Source organism: Papio anubis, chromosome 4 (assembly GCF_008728515.1).
Source record: "Papio anubis isolate 15944 chromosome 4, Panubis1.0, whole genome shotgun sequence".
Lineage (NCBI taxonomy): Eukaryota > Metazoa > Chordata > Mammalia > Primates > Cercopithecidae > Papio > Papio anubis.
The window spans coordinates 144,913,325-144,928,328 of NC_044979.1; the positions used below are offsets into that span (position 1 = coordinate 144,913,325).

Below are 15,004 nucleotides of genomic sequence, written 5' to 3' on the forward strand. Positions count from 1 at the left end.
CCCCAACAGCCCGGTAGCTTCTGTGCATGGGCATCGGGGACCCCCATGTGGGCTGACACAGTGGGAGCTCCAAGGAACAAGGGCCACCAGAGGGACGGCCTGGCTGCTGGGTGCCTCCAGAGCACTCTGAGCGCCTGCCATCCCGGGAGCTGTCACAGAGTGGTGCGGCGGCCCAGCGTCTCTGCCTGGGCCCTGGAGGGTCACTAAACCATCCTCTGTGGTGGCTACATCAAAGGCATCTGGCTGCTTCTCAGGTCCTGGTCTCCTTTTCCTCCTCCCAGGGAGAGGGGAGAAGGCTGACTACCCAGGCCAACCACTCACCATTGCCTTCTCCCATTTCCTTCCTAACTTTATTTAAAATAAATAAATAAATGAATAAATAATAAAATACATATTATCCCTCCCTACCAGGGTGCGCTTCACAAGGACAGGGCCTATCGGATGCTCTGGTAACCTCAGCACCAGGTGCATGAACTGAAAAATGACGACAGCTGTCAGCCTGCTGTGCTCAATTCAATTCAACCTTCTCTTGTCAAATTATGAATGCATTTCACCAGTAATTCCACTAAAAAAATTATTTATACATATATGGGTGTGTATATATATACACGTATACACACACACACACACACACACACACACACGAGAGAGAGAGAGAGTCTTGCTCTGTTGCCCAGCCTGGAGTGCAGTGGGTTGATCACAGCTCACTGCAGCCTTGAACCACTCGACTCAAGTGATCCTCCCACCTCAGTCTCTCAAGTAGCTGGTACTACAGGCATGTGCCACCACGCCTGGCCAGTTTTTAAAATTTTTTGTAGAGATGAGGGTCTCACTATGTTGCCCAGGCTGTCTCAAACTCCTGGCATCAAGTGATCTTCCCACCGCGGCCTCCCAAAATGCTGGGATTACAGCCATCAGCCACCATGCCCAGCCCAGGCCCTGCCCTCGCTTTACATCTTAGCATTTCCCTCATCTGCCCATCCTGATGTCTAAGACATCTAGCCTGCTCCACTCATTCATGTAACCCTCACAACACACCTTTGAAATTGGGACTGTTGTTATCCTGTTTCACAGAGGAAGAAACCAAGCCACAGGAAGCTTCGTGGACTTGCTAGAACCCCAGACAGTCCTCAGTGGATGAAGGAAATAATGGATACATGGTCCATTTCCAAGACAAAGTTGCTTAAGTCAGCAAACTACAGAAGAAACAGGATATACTAGGCCTCTGCTTCAATCGCCAGTGCCTGCTTGTCAGCCTCCCTCCACCCCTTAGTTGTCCCCACCCGAACCAAAGAAGTTTAATCTAAGATGAACGTTTACTATCCTGCAGAATAGCTCATTTCGTCTATTCTTATCAGCTTGCCCAGCTACTTACGTCATAAGTCAAATACCTGAAGAGCCCCTGAGCTGACTAGGATTGCAGTGCATTGTGGGCTGCAACAAAATGCAACAAGACCACCCTAAAGAAAACACTTACAGCCCCTGCCCAACAACCAATGGGTGACGCCCGGGAAGACTGTGACCCCCACAGTACTCAGCCTGTGAGGAACCAGGGGAGGGACCTGCACAGTAGGGAATAAGTGGCTTGTTGTGACCATGCTGGGTGTGCCTGCCCATCAGACACTCAATCTTGTAAGACTGTCATTAAAAGTCCCACTTTCGCTGTTCTCCGTGTCTCTGAGTCCATCCTTTGGGTTTGGACGGGTGAGTCTGTTTCTCACAGTGGATGAGACCCTGCCTCTCAAGAGCCTCCTCCTCTAGCACCTCCTCCTGATGTGTGCGAGGGAACCGAAAGACATCCCTGACTTTGGTGGGCCACGCCTGGTCAATCGCGAAATAATTTGATCCTCGGGGTCTACTCTGAACCTATGGGAAGAGGAGCCTTTGTTTAATGTTACAACCTTGCCTGCCAGAAATTTTTATTTGTTTAAAAGCTGTTCTTCATCAGCTAAAACACAGCCTCATGTTCGTCTTGTCGACCTAGAGCTGAAACACGGCAATTCCAGCATCTTCAGGAAGGGCAGCGTTGCTGGGATTTATTAGGATCAACATCGATAATACGGTGTGCTCAAATGGTTATGGATACAAACAAAAACCAAACGGACAGCTAGAGAGGCTGATCTGCAGAGTAACGCCAGCGGAGACGGTGCAGGCCCGAGACGTGTGATGTCCGTGAGCACAGACACAGCGGTGAGCGTGAAGTGGGAAAGACGTCCTCTAATTTACGAACAACAGCTTTTGGGGGAGGTGCGTGGAGGGCTCGGGCAGTGCTGGCCAGGGGATGCATCCTCCGCTTCCAGCTCCCAGAGGAGAGAGGAGAGAGGCACCTGGAGCCAGGAGCAGGGGTACCTCGTGCTTGGCATCCTACCTGCTCCCAGTGGCTGCCTAACTGAGACTAATGGCCAGAGGAGCTTCAGAAATAATTTTCTGTTGATCTGAAGTAAATTCTCTAGAAGAGAGCAGTGCATCCAATCACAAACTGTCTGTCTGCATCCTGGTCCTCATAAATCAGAGTTTATGGAGGGAGAGTGGAGGACGCTGAAATTTACAATAAGCGCGCAATGGGCAGTTTACTCGGGCAGGCACAGCCGCCCCCTGCTCCATGCTTCCCTCTCATTCCAGGCCTCGAATTAAAACAGAGGCTGGGGGTGCTCACCACAGACCAGGGCTAATAAACCACCGTTTCCAACAGCGTCTCTGGCCCGCAGAGCAGTGCCGAGCCCAGACCCAAGCCGTCAGTCATCCTGGGCTCCCGCAGCTGCCTTTAATAGCAGGTGCAGTCTTTGCAGGAAGCCTTGGAGAGCATGGTGGTGCCACACCAACACTTCTGGAAACTGGCTTATGGCAGCCAGGTTTGCCCATGAACGCAGTTTTTCTTTTGCTGTCCTCAATGAAACACTCTGCCTTTAGCACAGAATAGAATTTAATGGTGCTGCCTGCACGCTCCACGGGGAATCTATGTCTACTTGGTGGGTGCCAGGGGGAGCTCCCCTGATGCAGGCATCACTGCGGGTACCAGGTGATGTTGGGCGGTGAGGTGATAACATCCGATCTCACCTCCTCTAGGACCTTCTCTAAAGAGCTGCATGCGTCCACTGAAGCTTCCGGTGATACAAGGTGCACATTACGGTGTGAGCAGGAATGGAAAATGCACAGGCCATACACAGAGAGAAGAGGACAATGCGGCCGCCGAGAGGAACCTACAGAGAGTCTGCCTGGCGCTCCCACTGCAACTTTGCTGTCCCCCATGGCACAGGCACCTCCAAACTCAGGCCTCTGGCTCTACCCAGCCCGGGAAAGCTTGAGCTTCCAAGTCAAGCTCCACCATAAACCATAGACTGCTGTTTGTAACTACAGGTATTTGTTTAAATAAAATACGAAAATGAGTTCACGAAGCCCCATTAGCTGGCGAAACAGACGATCGTAAATTGGAAGTATTGGCAACCACCGCTTAGCCGTGAAATGTTGGCTCAACACGAATTATTATGCCCATGGATTTTTTTCTTTTGGCTTTAGAACAGGAATGGAGAGTATGCTGTGTTCACAAAGGGCAGGGCAGGGGCTGATGTGTGTATCTGTAAAAGGAATTTCTTCAGTGTGGACACTGTCTACCACGGAGTCTCTGCCAGATTTCCAAAACATGGCCGACTGCGGACTTGAAAGGCAACTGGGCAGAGGGGCATTCTTTCTTTCCTACCCGGACAGCCCCGTTTCTGGGGTCAGTGGTAAGCAGAGCTCTAATTCCAGCCGCCGAATTGGTCCCTGAGGGATCTGAACTGGAAAGTGTTCTTCTTCCGAATGGTAGCCTCCTGCTCAGCTTTTAAAAATCACCCACTAGTTTGTTTTTCCTTCCTTTGAATGTTTAAAGCAAGATTAAACTAAACTAGGTTCCTGCAGTCTATCGTGGCCTCCCCTGCTCAGTTCCCCCTGCCTTCACTTAATTCCTTCGACTCCAGGCAACAGGAGGCTGTTTTAATTGTACATACTCAGCACTTGCCATTCTTAGACGACTTCAGAATGTACAACAGGTCGTGTCCAATTCTAGCAGTGACTTTCCCACATTCCTGGAGTTTTCACACTGTCTGAAGTGGCCATTTCAAAAGATAAGCTTCTGGAAGGCAGAGCCAGATTCATAAATTTACTTTCTTTAAAAGTTAAGGTGAGGCCGGGCGTGGTGGCTCACGTCTGTAATCCCAGCACTTTGAGAGGCCGAGGCAGGTGGATCACCTGAGGTTAGGAGTTCGAGACCAGCCTGGCCAACATGGTGAAACCCTGTCTCTACTAAAAACACAAAAATTAGCCAGGTGTGCTGGTGCACGCCTGTAATCCCAGCTACTTGGGAGGCTAAGGCAGGAGAATCATTTGAACTGGGAGGCGGATGTTGCAGTGAGCCAAGATCACACCACTACACCCCAGCCTGGGCAACAGAGAGATTGCATTTCAAAAAACAAATAAACAAAAAATAAAAATAAAAAAACCCACAAAGTCCAGCTATATGCTTATAAGAGGCACACCACACTTTGGGAGGCCAAAGTGGGTGGATCACGAGGTCAGGAGATCGAGACCATCCTGACTAATGTGGTGAAACCCCGCCTCTACTAAAAACACAAAAAATTAGCCAGGCGTGGTGGCACACGCCTGTAGTTCCAACTACTCGGGAGGTGGAGGCAGGATGATTGCTTGAACCCAGGAGGCAGAGGTCGTAGTGAGCCGAGATAGCGCCACTGTACTCCAACCTGGGCTGCAGAGCGAGACTCCATCTCAACAACAAAAAAAAGTTAAGATGAGAGGTGGCACTGGCTCCAAGGTGACCTTGTGTATGGGCTCTGGGCATACCGCTCTATCAGGGGATCTGGTTGGCACAGATGATTACAGGAGATTCTACTGATTAGAAGTGGTGAGGTTGGCACTGGGTTTGCTATGTACAGGAGTTCTGTGTAGAAACAGGTCACTGTAGGAAGACAGTCTCCCACTGTGCCCCAGGGCCCCTGGGATGCTGCAGTGACCTCCCAGCAGCACTGCAGGGAGGCACAGGACACTCAATGCCAGTGGGACAGATGTGAGCCTCTGGCTGGAGGGGGGCTCCGTTTCAAGGCCAGAGCCTGCCACGTGCCCTTGGATACATCCTATATTTGCAAAGCAGAATTTTTGGTGGATGTTGCGATAAGGAAACGAGTACGGCCGGGAAACCAACGTGAACCGGGAAATGAGGGTGACGAGGGGCCATCTGGTCCCAAGGTCTGAGAGGCTGGGCAGTGCGAGGCGGATGCAGACATCTCATTAGGAACTAACTGTGGTCACTGAAAAAACAAATGCAAGTTTTATTTCTTTCAACTACTGTGTAGTATTTTTTAAATGGCAATTCTAGTTGTCAGCATATAAACACTTTAGTTGTTTGGATCTACCTATTTAATAAACAGAACCGTTAGGCATTTCTGTGCCCTCAGGGTGCTTTGAGAAACTACAGAGACGCTAAGAGGACTGTGGATGGGGAAGATGAACGTCCTCTGCGGTGGGGTTCGGAGCACGGTTCAAACCTCACCCCCGGCACATCAACGCTGCAGAGGAGAGAATGCGCACATACCCACAGGCTGTGATCGTGGGACATCGCCACCCTAAACCTCCGCCTTGTCATCACCAGGCCTGGGTTATAAGACACCCCTTGTGTGGCTGCAGAGAAAGCAAAATGCGATCCTGCAAGGTTAAGGTGCCAAGCACAGGGGAAGTGGTCAGGGTCATCATTGCCATTGTCATCCCGGACGCCAGAGCAGAGAAGAAACAGCTCCCAACGCTGTGGCCCGGCAGCAGGGACAGACCACCTGAGGCTCTTGGTCTCTGGGCAGCACAGTCCCAGCACAGGCTTCTAGGACCCACCCAGAGAACGTGAGCTTGCTTCACAGAACAATCAGGCACTTGAATTCCACAGCTCCCGCGGCCAGCTGAGAACGCTGCCACCATGGAGTGGAGATGCAGCTCAGCTCCCAACTGACCGCTCGCGTCAGGATGGGCAACTCACTCAACCTCAGGGCGCGGCTGCAAAATACCCACGCAGGAGCCCCTGCCGGGACGTGAGATGCCACAGGCAAAGCCCCCAGAGGGGGCTCACGTAGAAGAGTCCCATATATGACTGACCAAGAAGAAGATTAAGTGGCTTGCTAGAAATCTTCAGTAATATTTAGAAAAAGAAAAAAGAAAAAGAAAAAAAGATGCCTGTTGGAGGTTGAGCTGCTCTGGGCCAGGCAGTGGGCAGCTGACACAGCTTCTCTCAATTCATTCTCCTGACAGCTCCAGTTGGAACTGAGGACCCCAGAGGTCTGCTGAGGCTCTTATGTTGACTAAAATAGTGGAATGGGGGGCCCTGCCCAACCTCATTTGAGGCTAAAGCCTATGCTGTTTTTGTCAAACCAAGAATTTTTTTTTGAACTAAGATTTAAATTAAGCTTTAACCTAAAAGGTTTTTCAGGCCTGTAATCCCAGCACTTTGGGAGGCCGAGGCAGGTGGATCACTTGAGGTCTGGAGTTCAAGACCAGCTTGGCCGACATGACAAAACCCTATTTCTACTAAAAATACAAAAATTAGCCAGGTATGATGGCGCACACCTGTAATCCAAGCTACTTGGGAGGCTGAGGCAGGAAAACTGCTTGAATCCAGGAGGCGGAGGTTGCAGTGAGCGGAGATCGTGCCACTGCACTCCAGTCTGGGCGACAGAGTGAGACTCTGCCTCAGTACATACATACATACATACCTACAATCATTAAAAACCCTAAAAAGGTGAGCTGTCTCCCACAGAGACCCCTCAAACCAGGAGAAGAGATTTCACTGCTCAAGCGCCTCTAAGGCTCAGCCCCCGCCCCTCCCACAGCTCAGAACCTCCTCCGAAGTACCTGCCTCACAGTCTCCTCAGGGCTCTCACTGGAGGGCAGGGTGGGGAAGGGACAGAACATGGCATCTGGAGTCAGAAGATCCAGATCTCATCCTGGCCTTGCGGCTCACAGCTGTGGGACGAGGGCTGAGACACAGGGCATGTGAGCCTCATAGTCACGCCGCCTGGCTGTGTCTGAGAGGGCTGGCTGCACACAGGAGCACTCAGTGCCGTCTGCTGAATGAAGGAAAGGTCACCCACCCTCTCGGGGCCTCAGTTTCCTCATCTGTAAAATGGTCATAATATCGATGTCGACCTTACCACGCTGCTATGAGAATTAAGTGAGACACATACCATGTGAACAAATACGTCATAACATGACTGACTCATTGGTCAGAGACTCTGGACGTGAGAATAGATCTCAAACTACAGCTGCTGCCCACACGGTGAAAGGCCCCCAGACCAGGCTGGCTCTCACTGGAGCAGTCCCAGTGCCGGGACTCTGCCACACGGCCAGGAAGACATTTCAGTTCCTCTCGAGAAGGCCATGGGCACGGGTCCATGCTGTCAGCAGTTTGGTTTGAAGTCATATCCACTTCTTTTTGCGAGGACAAACTTATCTTTTTCTTTCTTGGAAGACAGGGCTACTTACCTGTAATGATGCCATTTTTCTCCAGGGGCTCCTGCCAGCTGACCTTGAGAGATGTGTCCAGAATCTCCGTGAAACTCAGATGTCCCACAGCTCCTGGTTCTACCAATTAAAAGCAAAGTCATCTGTTAACACAATAGCCCAAATTTTCTTTTGATCAGATGTGTGGGGAAGGTTCTAACTATGGAAGGAAAGTGGTGAGCTGGGGCTGCAAAACCCTGCAGGAGACTTCAGTGGAATGCAGAAGGAAGGAGGGTGTTCAAGGCATCCTGGCTATCATCGCATACATTATTTTCTCCAGCTTCGTCCCAGCCACACAGGGCACTGAAGCTACTGGCGGCAGGAGATTTATATACAAATCATTCTCTTTCTCCTTGATCTCATCTGATTAGAACAACCAGGCTGGCTGGGTCCTCAAGAGCAACTGCCTCCTCTGAGTTCCTCCATGGTGCATGCAGCCCCGTGTCTGGCTTGTGTGGGGGCCATCTGGAACCTTCTGCAAGTCAGAACAAGACCCTGGGCCCAGGGGCAGGCTCACCTGCCAACCTGGTCCAGAACTCCAGGTTCCAAACCCCACTCAGGGTCCTGAAGGATTCCAGAGGGGCAAGGCAGTGGCCTGATAAAGTCCCAGCAAAAACAAATTCCTTTCCCAGGAGCTTCTGTGCCCTGTGGCCCCCTTGCTAACACGCGCAGGCAGAGCTGCAGAGTTACGCTCGAAGGCTGGAGTCCAAGCTGGGTGTCAGACCTGGTTGAGCTGCTTTGCTGGCTATGCAATTACACTCTCAACACCTTAGTCTGTTCATCTGTGAAACGGGGAAAGTAAAAATAACTCGGCGAGACCATTGTGAGAAGAAAATGTAATAAAACATGAAAACACGAGGATGTCCCGGGCACCGTGAAAATGCTCCATGGTCATCAGCCGCTGTCATGATGATGAACTTCTCATCAGAACATAAAGTCATTCCTAGGATCAGAGGATGCCACCCCATAGAAAAGACCCGATAGTCTAAAACGTGAGTTAAAAATCCAAGATGCACGTGAAGCTCAGCAAAGCAAACTGCTTGAGGATGTGTGGCCACAGGCACAGAACTCTGCCCCATATGCAGATGGACCCCTGCCTGCAACTCAGGGACAGCAGGGCCCAGAGCAAGTTGCTGCTGGCCAGACAGCAGGTGCATTCGGCGGTTCTGACCCACATCTCTTGCACCAGCTCACCTAGGTTTAAAGTGTTTTACTGCTCCCACAGCAGGTCCCATCGGTCCCATCAGGGCCAGCCCACACTGCGTGGTGATGGGGAGGGAGGAGAGGATGCCTGCCCATCTGGAGGAGATAGGTGGATGTCGTGACGGTAATGTTCTCCCAGATGCCGTTACTCCCAAGCCCTGCCATGTGCCCCTAGCCTGCCATGGTCCCTCTATAGCCATAGCTGCTGTGCAGGACATGAGGAGCAGGTGGAAAAGAAATGCTTTTGCAGGTGCTGGCGTCTTACGATCAAGTGGAGGGAAGGGATGAGGGGAAGAGAGATGGTGCACTCCCATTCCCTAAGCCAGGCACCTGTGTGGTGCCTGAAAGTGCCCCTCCGTCCACTGCTCTGGGCAGCAAACACAAACACAGCTGCCCAGGTTGGCTCTGCTTCCCCACCTGCCGTTCAGAGCCCCACCTCCTCTCGGACAATGCCCCCATGCTTACCCCTCCAGATACCCGTTCAGGAGAAACATAAGCGACAAAGCCAGGGAGGAGAAAAGCGCAGGAGGAAAGGGCAGTTCGAAGGCAGAACTGGGGACAAGGGAGGAAAAGAAGAACGGAGAAGAGATGAGAACTCTGTCCGTTTCTGCATGTATCAGTTGAGTACACCCTCCATGCCAGGCAGGGAACACTGGTTCCTGCTGAAAGCTCTGCACCATACAACTTCCCTAGTGAACATGCTGGATGGCGCCACACGCAGGTCTTCTTAGTAATAAAAAATGCAAGTCTTTCAGCTTAAAATAGGAGAGCATGAAGTCAAGGGTGTCAGTTGTCCTGAAAGAGTATCCAGGATTCCTACGGAGAAGCCTCACCCCTGCAAAGTCCCTGTTCTGGCTACTGCCAGCCTCATTTGCACAAACATTAGATTTTTAGGGTGAATTCCATACCGAGAACTCAGTTGGTACTTGGACAAAGCCTTCTAACACAAGTAGTAATTTTTTAAAAATGGTAACAGCCTCAAAAACAAAAACAAAAAGAAAAACAAAAAAAACCCCAATCATCTGGGTGAAACTTTGAAAAGACTTTTCACGGATAAGCTCAAACGCTCTGACAAATTTCACTTTTCCAGTGTGGAAGACGGTAAAATAGAATGGCTGTCAAGACCATCTCATCCTCCCACAATTGTGAGCCTCCAGAAAGACATTCTGACGGATTTTTGAACTGACTTGTTCTTTTTTTTCAATCGATGGAGAAGGAAAGAAAGCTTTTTGCTCCTTTTATATTCTCAGTGTTTCTGCTTCCTGGATTCCTGCCCAAAGATGCTGTCCTCTAGCTCTGCTGGAACCAGCTGGTGATGTCTCAGCTTAAAATTTAGATTCTATTTCCTCTTTACTGCCACCCTCCCCCAACAAATTCTCATTTCCTTGGGGCTTTGGGAAAGAAGGCCTGCTGGCTGTGGAACTAATGACAGCATCATCAGCCAGAGAGAAACAGGCCGTTTCTCCAGCACCCAAGAGTCCAAAGCTTTCTTTATTTTCTTTTTTATTGATACATAATAATTGTACACATAGCTGTAGTCACCCTACTGAGATATTGAGCATTGGAACTTACTCCTTCTATTTAACTGAATGTTTATACCCATCGACTAACCTCTGTTTCTTCCCCACCACCCTGCTCCACCGACACACCCCTCCCAGCCTCTAGTATCTTTCATTCTACTCTCTTATCTCCATGAGATTGGCCTTTTAAGCTACTACTTATGAGTGAGAATTGGTGATATTTGTTTTTCTGAGGGCACTGATGTAATACCCTCCAGTTCCCTCCATGTTGCTGCAAATGACAGGATTTCATTCTTTCTTGTGGCTGAATAGTATTCCACTGTGTATATATACCACATTTTATCCACTGGTCCACTGATGGATGCTTGGGCTGATTCCATATCTTGGCTACTGTGAATGGTGCTGCAGTAAGCATGGGATATGGGTATCCTTTGATGCACTGACTCCTTTCCTATGGATAAACATCCAATAATGGGATTGCTGGCTCATAGGGTGGTTCCATTTTTAGTTTTTTGAAAAATTATACTGTTTTCCATTGTGGCTGTACTAATTTACATCATCACCAACAATGTATCAGAGTTCCCTGTTCTCCACATGATTGCCAGCATTTTTTTGGGTCTTCTTAATTCTAGCGATTCTGACTGGGATAAAATGATATCTCATTGTGGTTTTGATTAGCATTTCCTTGATGATTAGTGATACTGGGCATTTTTCCGTAGACACACTGACCATTTGTATGTCTGCTTTTGATAAATGTTTATTCATGTCCCTTACCCACTTTTTAAATGGGATTTTTTTAAACTGTTGAGCTGAGTTCTTTGTATATTTTAGATATTAATCCCTTACCAGATGAATAGTTTGCAAATATTTTCTCCCATTCAACAGGCTGTCTCTTCACTCTGTTGACTGTTTCCTTTGCTGTACAGTTTTTTAGTTCGATATAGTCCCATTTGTCTATTTTTGGTTTTGTTGCCTGTGCTTTTGAGATCTTAGGCATAAAATCTTTGCCTACACTAATGTCCTGAAGTGTTCCCTGTGTTTTATTTTAGTAGTTTTATAGTTTCAAGTGTTACATTTAAGTCTTAATCCATCTTAATTTTTTTAAATGGTCAGAGTTAAGAGTCTAGTTTCAATCTTCTGCGTATGGATATCCAAAATTTTCCTAGCACCAATTATTGAAGAGGGTGTCCTGGCATCTTTATCAAAAATCAGTTGGTTGTAAATATGTGGATATATTTCTGGGTCTATTCTGTTCTGTTGGTCTATGTGTCTTTTGTTAATGCCAATACCATGCTGTTTTGGTTATTATAGACTTGTCATATATTTCAAAGACAGGTAGTGTGATGCCTCCAGTTTTGTTATTTTTGCTATGGATTGCTTTGGCTATTTGGGCTCTTTTTGGGTTCCACAAGAATTTTAGGTTTTGTTTTTGTTTTTGTTTTGCTATTTCTGTAAAAAATGATACTGGTATTTTGATAGAGATTGCACTGAGTCATTAGATTCATTTGGGGAGTATGGTTACTTTAATACTGTTAATTCTTCTGATTCATGAGCATGGGATGTCTTTCCATTTATTTGTGTCTTCTTTAGTTTCTTTCATCAATGTTTTGTATTTTTCTTTGTAGAGATCTTTCACCTCCTTGGTTAAATTAATTCCTAGATATGTTTTTCTTTTATAGCTATTGTAAATGGAATCAACTTCTTGATTTCTTTCTCAGCTAGTTCATTATTGGTGTATAGAAATGCTACTGGTTTTTGTATGTTGCTTTTGTATCCTGCAACCTTACTGAATTATTTATCAGATATAGGAGTTTTTTGGTGGAGTCTAGGTTGGTCTAGATATAAGATCATGTCATCTGCAAAGAGAACAATCTGACTTCCTCTTTTCCAATTTAGATGCCTTTTATTCCTTTCTTTTGCCTGACTGCTGTGGCTAGGACCTCCAGTACTACAAATAGGTGTGATGAAAGTGGGCATCTTTGTCTTGTTCCAGTTATCAGAGGAAAGGATTTCAGCTTTTCCCCATTCAGTGTGATGTTAGCTGTGGGTTTTTCATATATAGACTTTATCATATTGAGGTATGTTCCTTCTATGCCTAGTTTGTTGAGAGTTTTTACTATAAAGGGATGTTGAATTTTATTAAATGCTTTTTATGCAGCTGTTGAGATGATCACATGGTTTTTGTCCTTTATTCTGTTGGAGTGATGTATCACATTTATGGATATGTGTATGTTGAACCATCCTTGCATCCCTGGGAAAAATCTCACATGAGCATGGTGTATTATCTTTCTGATGTGCTGTTAAGATTCAGTTTGCTAGTATTTTTGTTGAGGACTTTTGCATCTATGTTTATCAGGGATAATGGACTGTAGTTTTTTTGTTGTTATGTCCTTGTCTGGTTTTGGTATCTGGGTAACACTGGCCTCATGAAATGAGTTAGAAAGAATTTCCTCTTGTTTAATTTTTTGGAATAGTTTGAGGAGAATTGGTATTAGTTCTTCCTTGAAAGTTTGGCAGAATTTGTCAGTGAAACCATTTGGCCCTGGGTTTTTCTTTGTTGGGAGACATTACTGATTCAATCTCATTACCCATTATTAGTCTGTTCAGATTTTATGTTTCTTTCTGATTCAATCTTGGTAGGTTGTATGTGTTCAGGAATTTATCCATTTCTCCTAGGTTTTCCAATTTGTTAGTGTATAGTTGTAAGAGTCTCAAATGATATTTTGTATTTCTGTGGTATCAGTTATAATGTCTCCTTTTGCATTTCTGATTTTGTTTACTTAGGTAATTTGTCTTTGATTCTTCTTAAGTCCAGCTAGCAGTTTATTGATTTTGTTTATCTTCCCTAAAACCCAGTTTTGTTTAATCATTTGTATTGTTTTTAAGTCTTTGTTTCATTTAGTTCTGCTCTGATCTTTATTATTTCTTTCCTTCTACTAATTTTGGGTTTGCTTTGTCCTTGATTTTCTAGTTCCTTGAGGTGTATCACTAGATTGTTTGAAATCTTTCTACTTTTTTCTGATGTAGGCATTTATTGTAGGCTCTTAGCACCACTTCTGCTATATCCCATAGGTTTTTGTATGTTGTACTTCAATTTTCATTTGTTTCAAGAAATTTTTAAATTTCCTCCTTAATTTCTTCCTTGACCCAAAGGTCATTCAGGAGCATGTTGTTTAATTTCCATGTATTTGTACAGATTGCAAAGTTCCTCATTATTGATTTCCAGTTTTATTCCATTGTGGTCTAAGAAGACATTGATATAATTTCAGTCTTTTAGAAGTTGTTGAGATTTGTTTTATGTCCTAATATATAGTCTATCTTGGAGAGTGTTCCATGTACTGATGAAAAGAATGTGCATTCTGTAGCTATTAGATGAAATGTTCTGTAAATGTCTGTTAGGCCCATTTAGTCTAAAGTGCAGTTTAAATCCAATGTTTCTTTGTTATTTTTCTGTCAAGATGACCTGTCTAATGCTGAGAGGGGGATGTTAAAGTCCCCAACTATTACTGTATTGTTGTCTCTCCCTGTAGATCTAATAATATTTGCTTTATATATCTGAGTGCTCCAGTGTTGGGTCCATATATGTTTAGAATTGTTATATCCTCTTGCTGAATTGATAACTTTATCACTACACAATAACTTTCTTTGTCTCTTTTTACTGTTTTTTACTTAAAGTATTTTATCTAAGTGTGGCTAATCCTGTTCACTTTTGGTTTCTGTTTGCACAAAATATCTTTTTCCATCTCTTTACTTTCAGTCTACATGTGTCTTTACGAGTGAGTTCAGTTTCTTGTACACAGCATATAGCTGGGTCATGGTTTGTTTGTTTTTATCCATTCGGCCAGTCTATCTTTTTGGATACTTTAATCCATTTAAATTCAAGGTTATTATTGATATGTCAGGGCTTATTCTAGTCATTGATTGATTTCTGGTTGGTTTATATATCCTTTGTTGCCTTCTTTCTCTCTTATTGTTTATTTTTGAGGTTTGGTGGTTTTCTGTAGTGGTAACATTTGGGTCCTTTCTCTTCCTTATTTGTGTGTTTGCTCTACCAATGGGTTTTATACTTTTGTACATTTTCATGTTGGTAGATATTGTTCTTTCACTTCAGCTGTGGGAATTCATTAAGCATTTCTTGTAGGGCCAGTCCAGTGGAGATGAATTCCCTCAGCTTTTACTTATCTAGGAAATACTTTATTTCTCTTTCATTTACGAAGGATAACTTTTATGTGTATAGTACTCTTGGCTGACAAGTTATTTTTTTCCCCAGTACTTTGAATATATCATTCCATTTTCTCTTGGCAAGTAAGGTTTCTGCTGATAAATCCACTGTTAGTCTGATGGGGGTTCTCTTATAAGTGACTAGATGCTTTTCTTTTGGTGTTTTTGGAATTCTGTCTTTAACTTTTGATAATTTGACTCTATTGTGCCACGGAGAAGACCTTTCTGAATTGTATCTATTTATTTGTGGATCTCTGAGCCTCCTGTATCTGCATGTCTAAATCTCTTGCTAGACTGGGGAAGTTTTCAGCCATTATTTTGTTAAATCAGGTTTCTATCCCTTTGGTTTTCTTTTCACCTTCTGGGACATCAAAAATTCAAACACTCATTGCTTTATAGTGACTCATATATCACAGTCTTTGTTCATCTTTAAATTCTGGAATTCCTTCTGCTGTCTCATCTAGTCTACTGCTGAATCTCACTATTGTATTTTTAAATTTCAGTCAATGAAGTAATTAGTTCCTGGA

At 45.5% G+C, this 15,004-nt stretch overlaps 1 protein-coding gene across 7 annotated transcripts in view; it reads right to left on the minus strand.

Moving 5' to 3' along the window:
- Positions 1-15,004, minus strand: part of SDK1 (sidekick cell adhesion molecule 1) — a 653,438-nt gene that overhangs the window by 189,386 nt on the left and 449,048 nt on the right. For all 7 annotated transcript variants that reach the window (XM_031665629.1, XM_031665628.1, XM_031665627.1 and 4 more), the window contains one exon: positions 7,516-7,614. In XM_031665629.1, the coding sequence (XP_031521489.1) occupies positions 7,516-7,614 (99 nt within the window). The remainder of the gene's footprint in view (positions 1-7,515; positions 7,615-15,004) is intronic.